Genomic DNA, 15,970 nt, shown 5'->3' on the forward strand with positions numbered 1-15,970 from the left:
GTACAAGTTATTTTTAAACTAAGTTAACAATGAATTCTTGCTGAAACAAAGACTTATATGCAATGGTTAGGTTTAATTTTTAAAAATAATTTTTAAAAAAAAATTCACTTCACCACAAGAGATAAGTTCAATAAGTAATTTTAAAGTTTAAAAACATGAGATGGTTCATGATTTTGGTGGAGTAGGAGTTCCTCTTTTCCTTTTACTTTTTGACTGGCTGCCTGAATGCTGCTGCTGCTGCTGCTGTTGTTGTTGTTGTTGCCGAAGCTGTACTGCTATAGCCATTTGATGTTGCAAGTATCGTAACTGCTGCCAGGAACGGAAGGGGAACAAAAGAACACAGTTTGTAAGACTTGGAGAAAAATGGTCAGATGTTCAAATTGCAGGCTTGACAGCAAAGAGATGAATCAGTTTAAACATTTTGGAAGTTTTTAAGGATGGAGACAGAAAAAGAAAATTAAACCCACAAATTTAATGACTACAGTCAAGCAGCACCAGTGGCACAGAAGAGTTAAGACAATTTGACACACAAACACTTTGTTCTTGCAGAGCTAACTGCATGCTTGTTAGTCAACGTCAGATCTAAATATGCTTTAGTATTTTCAGTTGGATGCAGATGTGGATGGTAACAGAACCGCAGCAAGTCAGCAACTTCTAAGAGGCATCTGTGCTAGGCTCAGTATTATAATGGAATGTACCAAGTTAACAATTGTATGTTTTGCAGTTTCAAGTTATTTCAATTGTTCTATGATTCTCTAATTATTTTGAAAGAAGGCTAACAATATAACTCAAGGCAAATTGCAATGAAATCATATTGAGCACTAGCATCTTGTATAGAAAGCCATTTCCATAATGCACAGTTGATGTTGATTCCAACTGCAGGTATGCAAAAAAAGTAGATTTTTAAAAGCATTTTTGGGAGGGGATATAACAGATATCCTTTATAACATTGCCTGCAGTGGTTCTCATTCTTTCAATGTGCCACAAGCACTCTTGAGCATAAGTACAAGAGAAAGAGGTGGATGGCTAGGATGTCATTAATGTAAATTCAGTGCTCCAAAGTGATTAAATAATTGCATCCTCATTGCCCAATTTTTTTTTGACTGCTAACTCTTTACAGATTTAAATAAACAAAACATTTTAGATTTTTGGGCAGCACCTCAGAGAGTTTTCTCCATTCTTTATTTTGGAGCTGAGAATTTTTTATTTCATGTAATTATAGCCAAGTTGCTGGATTACTTGTATCTGTTGCTGCTGCTGCAAGGCTTGTTGCTGTTGCTGCTGCAAGGCAGATGTAAGCTGGAGTCTCTGCTGAGGAAGGCTTTGCCCAGGTCTGTTCACAGCAGAGCCAAGCTGAGACAACACTACAGGGGAGATAGGTAGAGGGAAAAGGAAGGACAACAAGAGGTTCAAATGAGGGAGGGAACCAGGATAGGGAAAGATTGTAACAGAAAGGGGATCAGTAGAATTCACCTATTAGTCTAAATCAGAAACATTGCTAAATAATTTTATGGAATGTAACAAGATTACAGGTCTGTAATTTGTTAAATATACTGAGTGTGCACTTAATTTTTTGCTGTTGAAAATAGTTTGCAAGTTTTCAGTTGGAAATATCTTTATAAATATTTGTGGAAGCTTTAACAGCTTTTCACTTAATAGAAACTCATTGAGATATCTCATGTTTCTCAAAGGTCAGTTTTGTTTCAAAACATTTGTTTACTTTCTGGATTTATGGAAAATAGAATGAACATGTCAACCTTTTGACATCCATTATAACAAAATAATGCACACTCAGTACTCAAGGTTAAATAGCTTCAATTTTAATGGAAATATGCATGCTGATCAATTGATTAGTCAGACCTCCACAATACTCGGTATTATCAGCGACTGGAAGATAAATGGATATGGGTTGGTATACTCCTCAAACCACCAGGAAGAATTACGGTGCAAAGCAACAGACATTTGGAGGGTAAGGGAAGGGGGAAAAGCTCAAGGAAAAGGATTATGTGCAACAAAATAAATACATGCATTCAGGCTTTCAAAGAGTTGGTGCAATCTTTTTAATATGCGCACTGTCAAGCAGTGTTTGACTGAAAGTGGCATCACAAGACTCCAAGGGGGAAAAACAATTATTAGCTGTTCATAGGTGCAAAATATAAGGCTGATAAACTAGTCAGGCATTTCTGAAAGAAAGTTACTCAAGACAGAAATAAGAGGAGGAAAAGACACAAGTATAAAGGTGAAAGCAAGAGTATGTACCTGCAGCCTGTGGAGGCACAAAACCTGCTGCCAGGTTGATGACTGCAGTCTGCTGAGCTGTCAAAGCCTGCTCCTGGCTAGCTGGAGCCTGGTCAGAATTCTGCTGGACAGAAGAGAGTTCCTACATCTGAATTCTGTGGTATTTGCATCAGTATGAAGTATTATTTATTCATCATTTGAACATTTCTTCTAGACTAGACCTCAAGGATTTCAACTTCAGTGAATCATAATGATACATCTCAAGGAATCAGTATTTTAATGGATAATTTTAAGAAGCTGATGTAGCCACAAACTATTCTCCTGAAGGATTCTGTATTTTTTGCCAAAGGAAAATTCTGCTCAAATATAAACCTCTGTCTAAATACGAGATTCAGAGTATTCATCCCATAGTTTGTACATCATCTCTTCATTTTCCAGAAACCAATGGACCTAATCTTTATGCTTACAGAGGTAACAAGGGATTTAATTACTTAATTTAGTTCAGTGTTGGCTGAAGGAAAGTGATTACATTTTATATTAAAGAGAATTAATCCTTAATAAGAGAATTATATTCTGAACTGAACTCCAAGCTTGGGGGATAGTCATTCCCAGAAATCAGCCTCAAAAATTAATAAGACATTGTCCTCCACCTCAGAAGTAGCTCTTAGAGAAAAAAAACAGTATCTTGATATGTTCAATTTATATAAAGATTGTTCAAAACTCCAGCAAAGAATGCTCTCTGGGACACACATTGTAACAACTTGTGTATCTGAAGGAAAAGCCTAGTAGGAAGTGAGAAAATTTCATCCAGTATGAATGAAGATATTGAGAAGGAAACATGAAAGACAATCCTAGTTTAGTGCGACATTGAAGTTTGCGAAAAAAAAAGGGAAGCATCATGCATTTTAAAAAAGCAATACAACAACCCTTCTTACCCAAGCCAACACAAATAAAGCAAATTCAACCATCTGCTGCGAAAGATTGCCATTGGTACTGCTGAATTTTTGTGGATTTAATAGCATGGCTTAACATTTGGCAATAACAGTGAAAATGAATCCTAGAATAAATTAACCGCTTAAGTGACTGACTATTTAACTAAGTTATGCAATATAGTTATTGGCCAGGGTAACCACTGTTTTCTCTAGGATTTGCAGTTGGATAGGAGACATTAATTAAAACTTGTAGAAATTTCTTAATTTTTATGTTAATAGGTTTATAAGTATAGGACTGATCCAATGTAAGTGGCTTGACACAGACCACATATTGTTCAAGTTACAGGTTTCAATCTTAGATATTCTGTACGGTCCACTTTTTTTTGTGATGCAAGAAATTTTTGTTTTTATTTACACTTTACTTAGCTGCCTTCGGATTTTTTGGGGAAAAAAATTGAGTGATTCTAAAAGTTTATTGGTCTGAAATAAACTTCTTCATAATTAAATGATTAAATTCTGTACATGAACATTTGTAAAAGAACATGTCCAGTCTTACTAGCTTGACAAGTAATGTCATGTCAAAGTAGACACCACACAGGCTAAGCATTGACTTTTTATCAATGGATGTCACTATTATAATGCAAGTTAAGACTGAAGCACCCCTTTGGACACAAACAAACAGCACCCAATCAGTGTCAATACTGTTTTGATATTTAGGAGAAGTAAGCAATTGAAGACCAAAATTCACTCCCAGTTCTAGCTGGGGAATTACACCAGGGTTGTGTCTCACTAACCATGAAAATGATCACCTCCAGGCAAACAAAAAATATATAAAATATTCAAATATTTTATAATATTAGCTTCAAATTTATTTACTGATTTAATGTGCTAACAACATTTATCTACTTCATTTGTTGACCACACTAGATATTAATCTATTTTAATGAAGTAGTATTATACTTTAGCCAGATTGTTTTTCAAAAATGTTTTCAGATTAAAAAGAATTAAACTTTGTGAATCTCAAATGACATGGATACTACAAATTAAGCTTGTCAATGTTAATCATAAATTAGAATATGATATTGTTTCACCATTATTGCAAAGCAAATTTGAGTGTGTAGGAGAAAGTGAGGTCTGCAGATGCTGGTGGAGAGAAAAAATGGGAGGGGTGGGGCTGGGGAGAAGGTAGCTATTAATGCAAGAGGAGGATGGAGGTGGGGGTAAAGGTGATAGGTCAGAGAGGAGGTTTTGAATGGATAGGTGGGATGGAAATTTGACAGGTTGGACAGGTAAATGGGGTCAGTGCTGAGCTGGATGGTTGGAACTGGGGTAAGGTGGGGGAGGGGAATTGAGGAAACTGGCGAAGTTCCCTCAATTCCCCTCCCCCACCTTCCCCTGGCTTGAAGGGTCCCAAGGCAGAAGATTAGATGTTCTTCCTCCAGGTATTGGGTGGTGAGGGGGCGGCGATGGGGGCGGCCCAGGACCTGCATGTCCTCGGCAGAGTGGGGTGGGGGAGTTGAAATGTTTGGCCACAGGGCGGTGGAGTTGATTAATGCGGGTGTCCCAGAGATGTCCTCTAACGCGCTCTGCAAGAAAGCGTCCAGTCCCTCCAATGTAGAGGAGACCGCATAGGGAGCAACGGCTACAATAAATGATGTGTGGGAGTGCAGGTTTCAATTTTGCTGTCCATTTTATAGAAACGGTCAAGGAACATCATATACTGGAAAGTGTGTAAGAGGAATATCCCAGCCCTAGTAGCTTTAGTTTTCCCATATTTTAAGATTTACATTCTTGTCATTTCAAAAGCTGCATTCACAACTGCGTGGTTCAGTTGTGTTTTGCAGCCTGCTTTTAGTGAGTCAACTTACTAGCTTTGTAACATGTAAAGAAAATGCACCTGTTCTCCCTGCTGTTGAGGGCTGGAGATTGCAGACTGCTGGGATGACTGTTGCTGAGAAAACTGGGGGAGCTGTTGCTGCTGTAGTGGATTGAAGATCACTGGCGGGCAACTTGAGAGCTGGGATAGGATTAAAAATGTAAAATAAAGACAAAACGACTATCTAAATTTGGATTACACTGTATTATCCTTAGAACTACATCTCTTTTTTGGCCCAGAGGCATTTTAAGAGCTTACATAGAGAAACATTCATTATCATTTTTCAAAGTCTGTCTGAAAATGAAATAAGGCCGTTAAGAAATTTTAAATGCATTGCTTTTGAAAAAAAAAGTCATGGCGACAAGGGCATAATTTTTCCCATCTTGACATGGCTAAACTTGCTAAGTGAATTCAGAAAACATTAGGAGCCAACCACAGTGTGGAGTTACATTTCGGGTAGCACAGTTAGGAACAGCAGGTTAATCATTTTCCCCACTTGGCAGTCCAAAGGACGGAAGTCAGTTTCACAAAGTATCAAGATTGTGTACGATCTCATTGCTAATCAACATCCTACCCCTCAACAGGATCCTGTATTAATTTGTCTCTGTGGATTCAAGTATCCATGTTCAAATTGACACACTGCCCAGATATTTCACTTAGGAGAAGGGATGCGCTATCTCACAGCTCCTGTGTTGTCACAGTTACAAACAAAGTTAAAAAGGTGATGGATTTCTTCAGGGTGGTATTTCATTTTCCTTGGTGAAATATCTGAAGTTTCACAAGTTGGCGATAATGGGAGGACTTGTAATTCAGCTACTGAGACATGTATGAATGATACTTAACAGCTTTGCTGAGAGCTGGATTGCCTGGAATTCTCATATGTGTAGATTTGATTTAACCTCCTGCCCCCAAACCCTAAAGGGTACTGAAAGAAATGTAATCGGGTGGCACTCCAACTGCAAGCCAAACTTTCAAAACCAATATTTTCATCTGTTAGACCTTGAATAGAAATGCGGTGACTGCTGGAAATCTGAAATAAACACAACAGGCTATATGACGTATTACACACACGGGGGAAGAGAAAGAGTCAATGATGATGATGATTTTTGATCCTGGGTCAGGCAGATCTCCCATCTCAATGTGTTGGCAATCTGGATGGATAGGCTGCCAGTCCCTGAGGTGGGCTGAGCACGGAGCCTGCCTCAGTGCTTCAGCACTACAGCCAAATATTGAAATATTCCATCAGCACTTACCTTTAATCTCTCAGACTCTATGCCTCACCAAAGCCAATCCATGCCACCTAAAGATCTCTACTCAACTCTCATAGCCACTCATGTGCTTTATGTCAGTCCATGCCACTTTACTCATTGCTCATGGCTGCTGACTCCCTAGGCCAATTTAGTGCCTACTTCCACCCACCATTCTTTGATGGGCTCATCAGTGACAAATGGAATTAAATCAGGTAAATGTGAGGTGATGCACTTGGGGCAGGACAACATGGTACGGCCATTGGAACTACCAAGATTCAGAGGGACCTTGGTGTGTGTGCACAGTGATCCCTTAAAGTATCAGAATAGGTGGTTAAGACAGCACATGGTATACTTGTCTTTATGAGTTGAAGCATACAATTTGAGAGCAAATTGATTATGCTGGAACTGTATACAATGTTGGTTAGGCTACTGCTAGAGTAGTGTGTGTAGTTCTGGAATCCACAGTAAAGGAGGGAAATGATTGCATGGGAAGAGGTACACAGATTTACCAGGATGTTGCACTGGGAGCTGGACAGTTCCAGCTATGAAGAAAAATCAGACAAACTGGGGTTGTTTACCCAGTAACAGAGGAGATAGACAGGGGACATAATTGGGATGTACAAAATATGTAGGGCTTGGATAGGGTAGACAGGAAGAAATGTTTCCTCTTGATAGAAGGATCAATTTGGGATGGATGTTGCATCGATTTTAACATAAAGGGCAGAAGATTTAAAGGAGACATGAGGAAGATCTTTCACCCAGAGGGTGACAAGAATATGCAACTCTCTGCCTATAAAGGTGGCAGAAATGTTCATAACATTTGAGAAGTATTTAGATGTGCAAATCACATGTAAGGCTAGAAAGTTCAGTGGCTGGTTTTGACCAAAACAGTTGCAATGGTCCAAAGGACCTTTCTTCTGTGCTGTAGATCTCTATGACTGCAAGGTGAGACTTGGATATCTTCAACATTATCATCATGGCAGGGTCTCCTCATGGTGAAAAACCAGGCCACTGTTTCAGATCTATGTCCTTTCATCAGAATGCAAGCAGTTTTGAGCAAGTGAAAGGGAGATGGCAGGGGAAAAACAAAATGGAAAGTGTATGATAAGATTTGAGAGATTAATGATGAAACATTTCATGATATAAGATGCCAGGCCAAACAAATTGGTTCTGGTATGAGTGAAGAAATGATAGATACATCTAGAAGAGATGTTAATTGCAGGATTCTGAACAGTTGCCATTCAAAAACAGAGTTAAAAAAAAAAGCAAGGAGAAAGAAACAAAAATAGGGCAGAGTTAATGATCTAAAACTGTCGCATCCAGGAAGTTGCAAAGTGCTCACTCAGAACACTGAGGTGCTATTCCTCAAGCTGGGGTTGAGCTTCATCAGAACACAGCACGAAGTTGAGGTCAGTAATGTTTGATTGGCAGCAATGTGAAGGTCTAACATAAGAAGCAAATGGTCACTCAGGGTTATGTTTGTGAACAAACTGGGAGTTTCCACATGGCTTCATTGGAACAGTGCCATAACTACTGCTTTACACTGAATGAGCTCAACCGAGGTACAACACCTGACATGCAGTTTACAGCATTAAATTATGCATGATCATATGACTAAAACACTGAAAGCTTGCTAGGGTATGTGGAGCTTTCTACTATGGCATTCCATCCCAGCAAATTTTCTTTGTAATATTTATTAAAATATATTTTGTTAGGCAGTTTCAGCCTTTTTGAAGCAGTGTCCAAAAACACGTCTAACATGTCAGATCAGAAGGAAAGTCTGATGGAGAGTTAAATGGACAGCTGTAGTGTTAGGGTTATATTTGTAGCTTGTCAGAGATGATCTGCAAAGCAGTTACCCATTCTATTTGCTGTCCCCAATGGAGAGGCTATTTCAGGAGTAGAGAATGCAGTATTCTAAATTTAAAGAAGAACAAGTTTAATTGTTAAATGATTTGGGTCTTGGACATTAAGGGAAGAGCATGTGTTGCATCTCCTCATTTACACGGTAAGGTGCTATGGAAGGGGAGGGTGTTGAGGATGACAGTGTCCCCTAACAGCTGTCTGAAGGGGCTGCTCTCTACATAATTCCCTGGTCTACTCCTTATTTAATCTCTCTCTCTCTCTCTCTCTCCCCTTTTCCCACAGTACAATTCCATGCCAACCAAAGAGATGTAAAAGCTGCCCCTTTATCTCCTTTCTTCCCACCATCATTGTCTGAAACACTGCTTCCAGATGAAACAGTGATTCACATATTTTCAAATGAGCACTGCATTCACTGCACATGACATGGCTTCCTCAACAATAAGACAGCCAAATGCAGACTTGGTGACCACTTTGCAGGACATCTCCAAACAGCTCACAAATCTGAGTTGCCTCTTATGTTAATTCTCCACCTTCTTTGCACTCTGAACTTTCTATCCTGAGCTTCCTGCTGCATCCCAGTGTGTTCACGAATTTTAAATCATAAACTCTACCTTTTTGTTTTCTTTATATTTTTTCCCTGTTTGCTTTACCTTACACATCTTTCTTTTGCTAGCTATTCAAAATTCTGTTTCAGTTTTTCTAGAAATATCTTTTACTTCTTGACTTGCCCCATCATGACTCCCTTTGACTTGTACCATGACCATTTAGACATTCAATCTCTTACACATTCCACATGATCACTTTCCTTTTTGTTTATTTTCCCATCCTCTGAGCTTTTATTGCTTAAATTTTACTATATTTCTAACTTCTCCCAGTTCTGATCAACAGTCACAGGCCTAAACAATAATAACTTATCATTTCTCTAATGCTGCCAAACCTATCATGACAAGTATGCAGAGCTAGGCTTCAGACAACTTAAGTAGATCTTTTGAGAAAGAGAGAGAGATTGTTAGCTATGTTTTATAATATTGAGAGCTTTTAGGATTGCTCACATCTCTCTTTCACTCTTTAGGCAATTGCTTCAATTTATTCCATTCCTTTTCCCAATTCCCCACAGCTATGCAAATTTTTCCCCTCATCAAATAAAATTTTGAAAGTTATCGTCCAAGCTGCTTCCCCAATATTTCACTCAGTGCAAAATCATATAAATCATTAAACGTTTTATCTAATATCAACTCTCATCTTTCCTCTGTTTCTTTGTCAAATACCTGAAACCTGTATCCTTTAGTTGCTTATCTTCCACTCCTGGAAACAGTTCTTTCTTATTTTTTACTTCACAAAACCCTTCATGATCTTGAACAACTCTGTTAATCTTCCCTTCTAAAGCTCTACTCCAAGGGAAACAGTTTCTCTTGTCCCTGCATCTTTGCACCATTCCAAAAAATTTCTTCTGTAGTGTTTGAGAGTTTGAAATTCTTCCTAAAATATGATATCCAATTTTTACATAACATCACAGCTGGGACCCAATCAGCCATTTTTAAAGGTTTTGCAGAATCTTCTTGCATTTGTACTCCTTGGCTGTTTGTAAAGCTAAGGATGAGTCTTTGTTTTAACAATAGCTTTCTCAATTTTACCTGCCATCCTTAGAAAAAAGGTATGTATACCCTAAATCTCTCAAGAACACTCACTAAAATATTTAGTAAACAGTAAATTTGATTATATATTAGAGAAGCTAATGCAAACACAACAAATCTATTACATCTCCGGATGGTTTCTTGAATGCAAAGCATAACAGTGTAGAACATCAATGTACAACATTTGGTTCCATCAGTTGACAGGTCCAAAAATGTATTGTTCTGCAAAAGAATCTAATTTATTGAAAAGGATGGTTGATCATTCAACCTCAAACCCACTACACCATTGAAGTAGACCATGGTTGATTTTTTCCCTCATGACATCTTCATGCACTATCCTCCGATCACTCACATCTCGCATGTTCCAGTGAGTTAATCTTTCTTTCTGCTAAACCTTTGATCCTTGAGGAGAGAGTTTCCAGTCTCTGTCTGATGAACCTTTGTTGAACACCGTCTATGGCAACTATACCTTTCCTTAGGTAATGAGGCCAGATCTGCATACAATATTTCAGTTTTTGAGTTATCAAGACTCTACACATACGAAGGACTTACATTCCTGTTGAAGGGCTTATGCCCGAAATGTCAATTTTCCTGCTCCTCGGATGCTGTAGATCGCTGTGCTTTTCCAGCACCACACTCTCAACTCTGAAAACCAGCATCTGCAGTCCTCACTTTCTAAGCAAATGAAGCAAGACTTCTTTACTTCTGTACTCATATTCTCTAGCAAGAAAAGGTCAACATATCGTTTGCCTTCCAAATCATCAGCAAAGAGACTCTGGTCCCTTTGGACATCGGTGTTTCCAAATGTCTCACCAATAAAGAAATACTCTGCATTTTATACTTTTCCTACTAAAATGGTTAACTTCACATTTTTACCCATTATATTTTGTCACCTTTTTGCCCTTATAGCACTGTGGATTTACCTAGACTATGATTACAGTGGTTGAAGAAGGCAGCTCACTACCACCGTTTCAAGGACAATTACAAATGGGCTTAGCTAGTGATATCCATATCCCATGGATGAATAAATCCACTTGAAGCTTCTTGCATTCTCCTCACAATTCACATTTCTGCCTAGTTTTTGACATCAGCAAACTTAGAAACCCATTTATTGTTTTCCATCTGTTAACCTGCCAGTATATGATCCGAAATCCCTTGAGATCAAAAACAAAAACAGAAATTCCTCGAGAAACTCATCAAGTCCAGTAGCATCTGTACAGAAAAGGCAGAGCTAATGTTTTATGTCTAGTGACCCTTCATCAAAATTCTTGGGGTTCTGAAGGAGGGTCACTGGAAATGAAATAAATGTTGCCAGACCTGCCAAGTTTCGCCAGCAATTTTTGTTTTGGATTTCCAGCATCCGCAATTCTCTGTTTTCCCAGCCCCCTCAAATTTTGTTTACTACGCTCTAGAACAAAGGAAGGTATGTTAGAAATTAAAGCATTTTCAAAAGGAATTCAGATTGAAGAAACAACATTACATGATCTTTCTCCTGTCATAAGTACAAACACACAGTTCTTCACATCAGGAGTAAGTTCACAACAAAGATAGATGAAAGGTAGGTGCAACTTTTAAATGAATCAAATCCAAAGAACTGTAGAGAATACGTGGTTTCTAAGGATCGACATGGAATTACACATACAAAATATACATGAAACACATATGAGATAAACAAATGCTGATCAGCAGTGATTAAGGAAATCAGTATTTAGAGTGAAGTAAATTGCTATCATGTCAAGTTAATTAATGCCAATTAACAGCATTAAGTGCATAGTATTGGAAATTCTTGGTCTTCACAGGCAGAACCAAATGCTTAAAAACATATGTATACTTTGCTGTTGAACTCCCTTTCTTCAAATTGGCATTTGCCACAAGTTTGGATCATACTGTCAGAAGAGCCTTGCAACTCGCTGCAGTGCACCTTTTTTGGGTACATAATGCTGCCACCTTGTGTCAATGGGGAAGGGCGTGAATGTTTAACTTGGTGGACATGATTGCAATTAAGTGAGTTGCTTTGTCCAGGGATGATGTCAATATTATAGAATCTTATTGGAGCTGCACCTATCCGAGCAGTGCAGAATGTCCCATTACACTCCTGACTTGAACTTATAGTCTGTGGCAAGCTTTGGCAAGTCAGGAGGCGAGTTATTGGGCACAGACGTCCCAGCATCTGATCTGCTCTTAGACTTCTGATCAATGGTAACCTCAGAATAACAGTGGGAGATTCACTGAAGGCAATGCCATTAATGTCAAGGAAAGAAATTTCTTTTGGGAGATGGTCATTGCCTGACACAGGTGGTGCAAATCTTACTTGCAACTAATCTGTTCATACCCAAATGTTGTCCGGGTCTTGTTGTATGCAGGCAGACTACTTCAGTATGTGGAATTACAAATGGGATTGAGCACTGAGCAATTATGTATCCACGTATGACCTTATGAGGGAGGGAAGGTAATCAATGAGGCAGCTGAATATAGAGAGACAGGTAGAACATTACAGTACAGGTCCTTTGGCCCTCGATGTTGCGCTGACCTTTGAAACCAATAAATATAATTGAATACTTCCCTGAAGAACACCTATAGATGCTCTGGGTTGAAATGATTGATCCTTAACAATTGGAACAATCTTCCTTTGGACAAGGTTTGACTCTAATCTTGACTTTAACTAGTAGAGAATTTCCCCTCAGAATCACAGTTCGGTTACAGTACAGAATCTCTGCATGAGCCCAATGTCAATCGCCTGTCTTCTGCCCTAATCCTGCACATTTTCAGATGATGGTGTAATTTCATTTTGAATATTTGAATTAATTTGCCTCCACCACAATTATGAGGAAGAGATATCTAGACCTTAATCACTCGCTGTGTGAACATTTTCCTTTTGTATCTTTTCTGCTTCTTCCCTTTTAATGTATCCCTACACATTCTCAACTGTGCCATTAATAGAAATGATATTTCCCTATCTAACCTCCAAACTCATGATTTTGAATACCATCACCAAACCTCCTCACAGCCACATTTTCTTTAAGGAAAACAGTTCTAAACTTTCCAATCCACCTTCAAATTCAAGTTCATCATTCCTGCAACATTATCATGGATCCTTTTAGCAATCTCTCCAAAGCTCTCATAACCTTCCTAATGTGTGGCATGCAGAACTAGATGCAATAGTCCTAATTGTCATCAACTGCACTTTTATTTAGCTTACTCGATGCCTCAGTCAAAGGCTGCCTTGATGTCAACAGCATTTCCTCTCACATCACCTTCGGAATTCAGTTTTTGTAATGATGTCTGGAGCCTAGTGATTCTCTCAGAACAGTGACAATTGATGAGCAATTGCTGAGTAAGTGCTGCTGATAGCACTGTTCGTGACATCCTCCCATTACTTTGCTGAAGATTAAGAATAGACTGTCGTGGTGATGATTGGACTTGTCCTGTTTTCTGTGAAGAGAACATATCTGGCAATTTTTGACATTGTCAGATAACTGCTAATGTTGTACCCGTAATGGAACAGCTTGGCTAGATGCAGGAGTTGGAGCACAAGTTTCCAACACTACAGACAAGATGTTATCAGGATCTAATGCTCAGAGTGCTCAACCTTTTCTCATTATCATGTGCAATGAATTGAACTGGTTTATTACTGGGGCCTTTGATGCGGACATCCTGAGGAGGAAGGGAGAGATGGATCATCTACTTGACACTTCTGGCTGAAGATGGCTGAAAACACTTAAGCCTTGGCTTTTGCATTAAGATGTTGTGTTCTATTTTCATTTCAAATATATTTCTGTTTGCGCCAAAGTTTGATGTGCAATTATTATCCTTCAAGAAAATTTCACTTTGAGCAAAACTATTTTTGAAAAGCACAAGGAACTTATAACACTTTGATAAAAAGGAACCATTATAAGTGACTCTTACTAAATTTTGAAACAATTAGATGCATTGTTATGTGCCAATAATGATTACATATCAAAAAAAAGTCATCATATTCCTTCTGTGCATGTATACATCTCTGCTTGTAAGTTATGTAAAAATTCTTTAAGATAACACATTATAGAACCTTTAAAAGATATACTCTGAATTAAAACATTACACCTGCCAGCACAGCATACCACTGCATCATCCCAAAAGGGGTATTTAATTAGTGGCAGTCAGGATAATAATCATTACCTTAGACAGGAAGCAATCATTCAAGTATTTACCACTTTGAGTTCTCTGCCTCAGTTTTAAGGCTTTATATGCTAAATGTTTATAATAACATCATATGCATAGATATGTGTGTATTTATACACACAATCTGTCTGTGAGTGTTACTCCGTTGTTACAGCTATGCAGGATATTGGTAAATGCTTTCAAATATGTGTTTTTTTTATTGATTGTTCAAATATTTGATGCTGTACCACAGACATGGTCTTACTCAATTAACCATTCATAAACTTTAGAACATTTGCCTTAGGAATTTTTACTATTTTCAGATGGTAGTCTTCCTCATATTAAGAGACAATTTTTTTTGTTAGATGTGACAGCATGACCAAAAAAGAAATGCTGCAAAAACATAAACTTCCATACTATGAATTTGAAGTCCAAGCTGGAATGGAAATGCCAAGTGAAGATTGAGTGATGTACAATTATAGAAATACATGGATGTACGCCTAAATGCTTTTCTAAACAAGTTGTGGCAAAATGCTTGTAAACACTGCACGAGGGATTTTGAAAGCACAAGATGCTGAAGCACCGCAGCATGTGTCCTGAATTGTTAGATCAAGAATATCAATGCATGCAAATTTTACCGGGTTGCTACATAGAACATAGAAAAATACAACACAATACAGGCCGTTTGGCCCTCGATGTTGCGCCGATCCAAGCCCACCTAACCTACACTAGCCCACTATCCTCCATATGCCTATCCAATGCCCGTTTAAATGCCCATAAAGTGGGAGTCTCCACACTGCCACTGGCACGGCATTCCATGAACTCACGACTCGCTGAGTAAAGAATCTACCCCTAACATCTGTCCTATACCTACCACCCCTTAATTTAAAGCTATGCCCCCCTCATAATAGCTGACTCCATACGTGGAAAAAGGTTCTCATTGTCAACCCTATCTAAACCCCTAATCATCTTGTACACCTCTATCAAGTCACCCCTAAACCTTCTTTTCTCCAATGAAAACAGCCCCAAGTGCCTCAGCCTTTCCTCATACGATCTTCCTGCCATACCAGGCAACATCCTGGTAAACCTCCTCTGCACCCGTTCCAGTGCCTCCACATCCTTCCTATAGTATGGCGACCAAAACTGCACACAATACTCCAGATGCGGCCGCAGCAGAGTCTTATACAACTGCAACATGACCTCAGGACTCCGGAACTCAATTCCTCTACCAATAAAAGCCAGTATGCCAAATGCCTTCTTCACAGCACTATTTACCTGGGTGGCAATTTTCAGAGATCTGTGTACATGGACACCAAGATCCCTCTGCTCATCCACACTACCAAGTATCCGACCATTAGCCCAGTACTCCATCTTCTTGTTACTCTTACCAAAGTGAATCAGTTCACATTTACCTACATTGAACTCCATTTGCCACCTTTCTGCCCAGCTCTGCAGCTTATCTATATCCCGCTGTAACCTGCCACATCTTTCCTCACTGTCAACAACTCCATGGACTTGCTCACCCAACCTTCTAGCCCCTCCTCCAGGTCATTTATAAAAATGACAAACAGCAATGGTCCCAAAACAGATCCTTGCGGAACACCGCTAGTAACTGCACTCCAAGATAAACCTTTACCATCAAGTACTACCCTCTCTGTCTTCTTCCAGCCAGCCAATTCCTAATCCAAACCTCTAATGCACCCTCAATGCCATACCTCTGTATTTTTTGCAGTGGCTTACCATGGGGAACCTTATCAAACGCCTTACTAAAATCCATATACACCACATCTACCGCTTTACCCTCATCCACCTCCTTAGTCATCTTCTCAAAGAATTCAATAAGGTTTGTGAGGCATGACCTGCCCTTCACAAAACCATGTTGACGATCCTTGATCACATTATTCCTATCCAGATGTTCATAAATCCTATCTCTTACAATTCTCTCTTTGCCCACAACAGAAGTGAGACTCACTGGCCTATAGTTACTAGGGTTATCCCAACTCCCCTTCTTGAACAAGGGAACCACATTTGCTA

General features: G+C 38.9%; 1 protein-coding gene across 10 annotated transcripts in view; it reads right to left on the reverse strand.

Moving 5' to 3' along the window:
- Nucleotides 1-53: 53 nt before the first annotated feature.
- The window catches only part of supt20 (SPT20 homolog, SAGA complex component), a 62,961-nt gene continuing 47,044 nt past the window's right edge, over nt 54-15,970 (reverse strand). For 4 of the 10 annotated variants that reach the window (XM_060826152.1, XM_060826153.1, XM_060826151.1 and 1 more), the window contains 4 exons: nt 5,068-5,187; nt 2,260-2,359; nt 1,240-1,364; nt 54-309 (listed from right to left, as the gene is read on the reverse strand). In XM_060826152.1, the coding sequence (XP_060682135.1) occupies nt 166-309; nt 1,240-1,364; nt 2,260-2,359; nt 5,068-5,187 (489 nt within the window). In that variant the 3' untranslated portion in view covers nt 54-165. The remainder of the gene's footprint in view (nt 310-1,239; nt 1,365-2,259; nt 2,360-5,067; nt 5,188-15,970) is intronic. The other 6 variants (XM_060826150.1, XM_060826154.1, XM_060826156.1 and 3 more) reach the window with 6 other exon arrangements.

This window comes from Hemiscyllium ocellatum, chromosome 6 (assembly GCF_020745735.1).
Source record: "Hemiscyllium ocellatum isolate sHemOce1 chromosome 6, sHemOce1.pat.X.cur, whole genome shotgun sequence".
Taxonomy (NCBI): Eukaryota; Metazoa; Chordata; class Chondrichthyes; order Orectolobiformes; family Hemiscylliidae; genus Hemiscyllium; species Hemiscyllium ocellatum.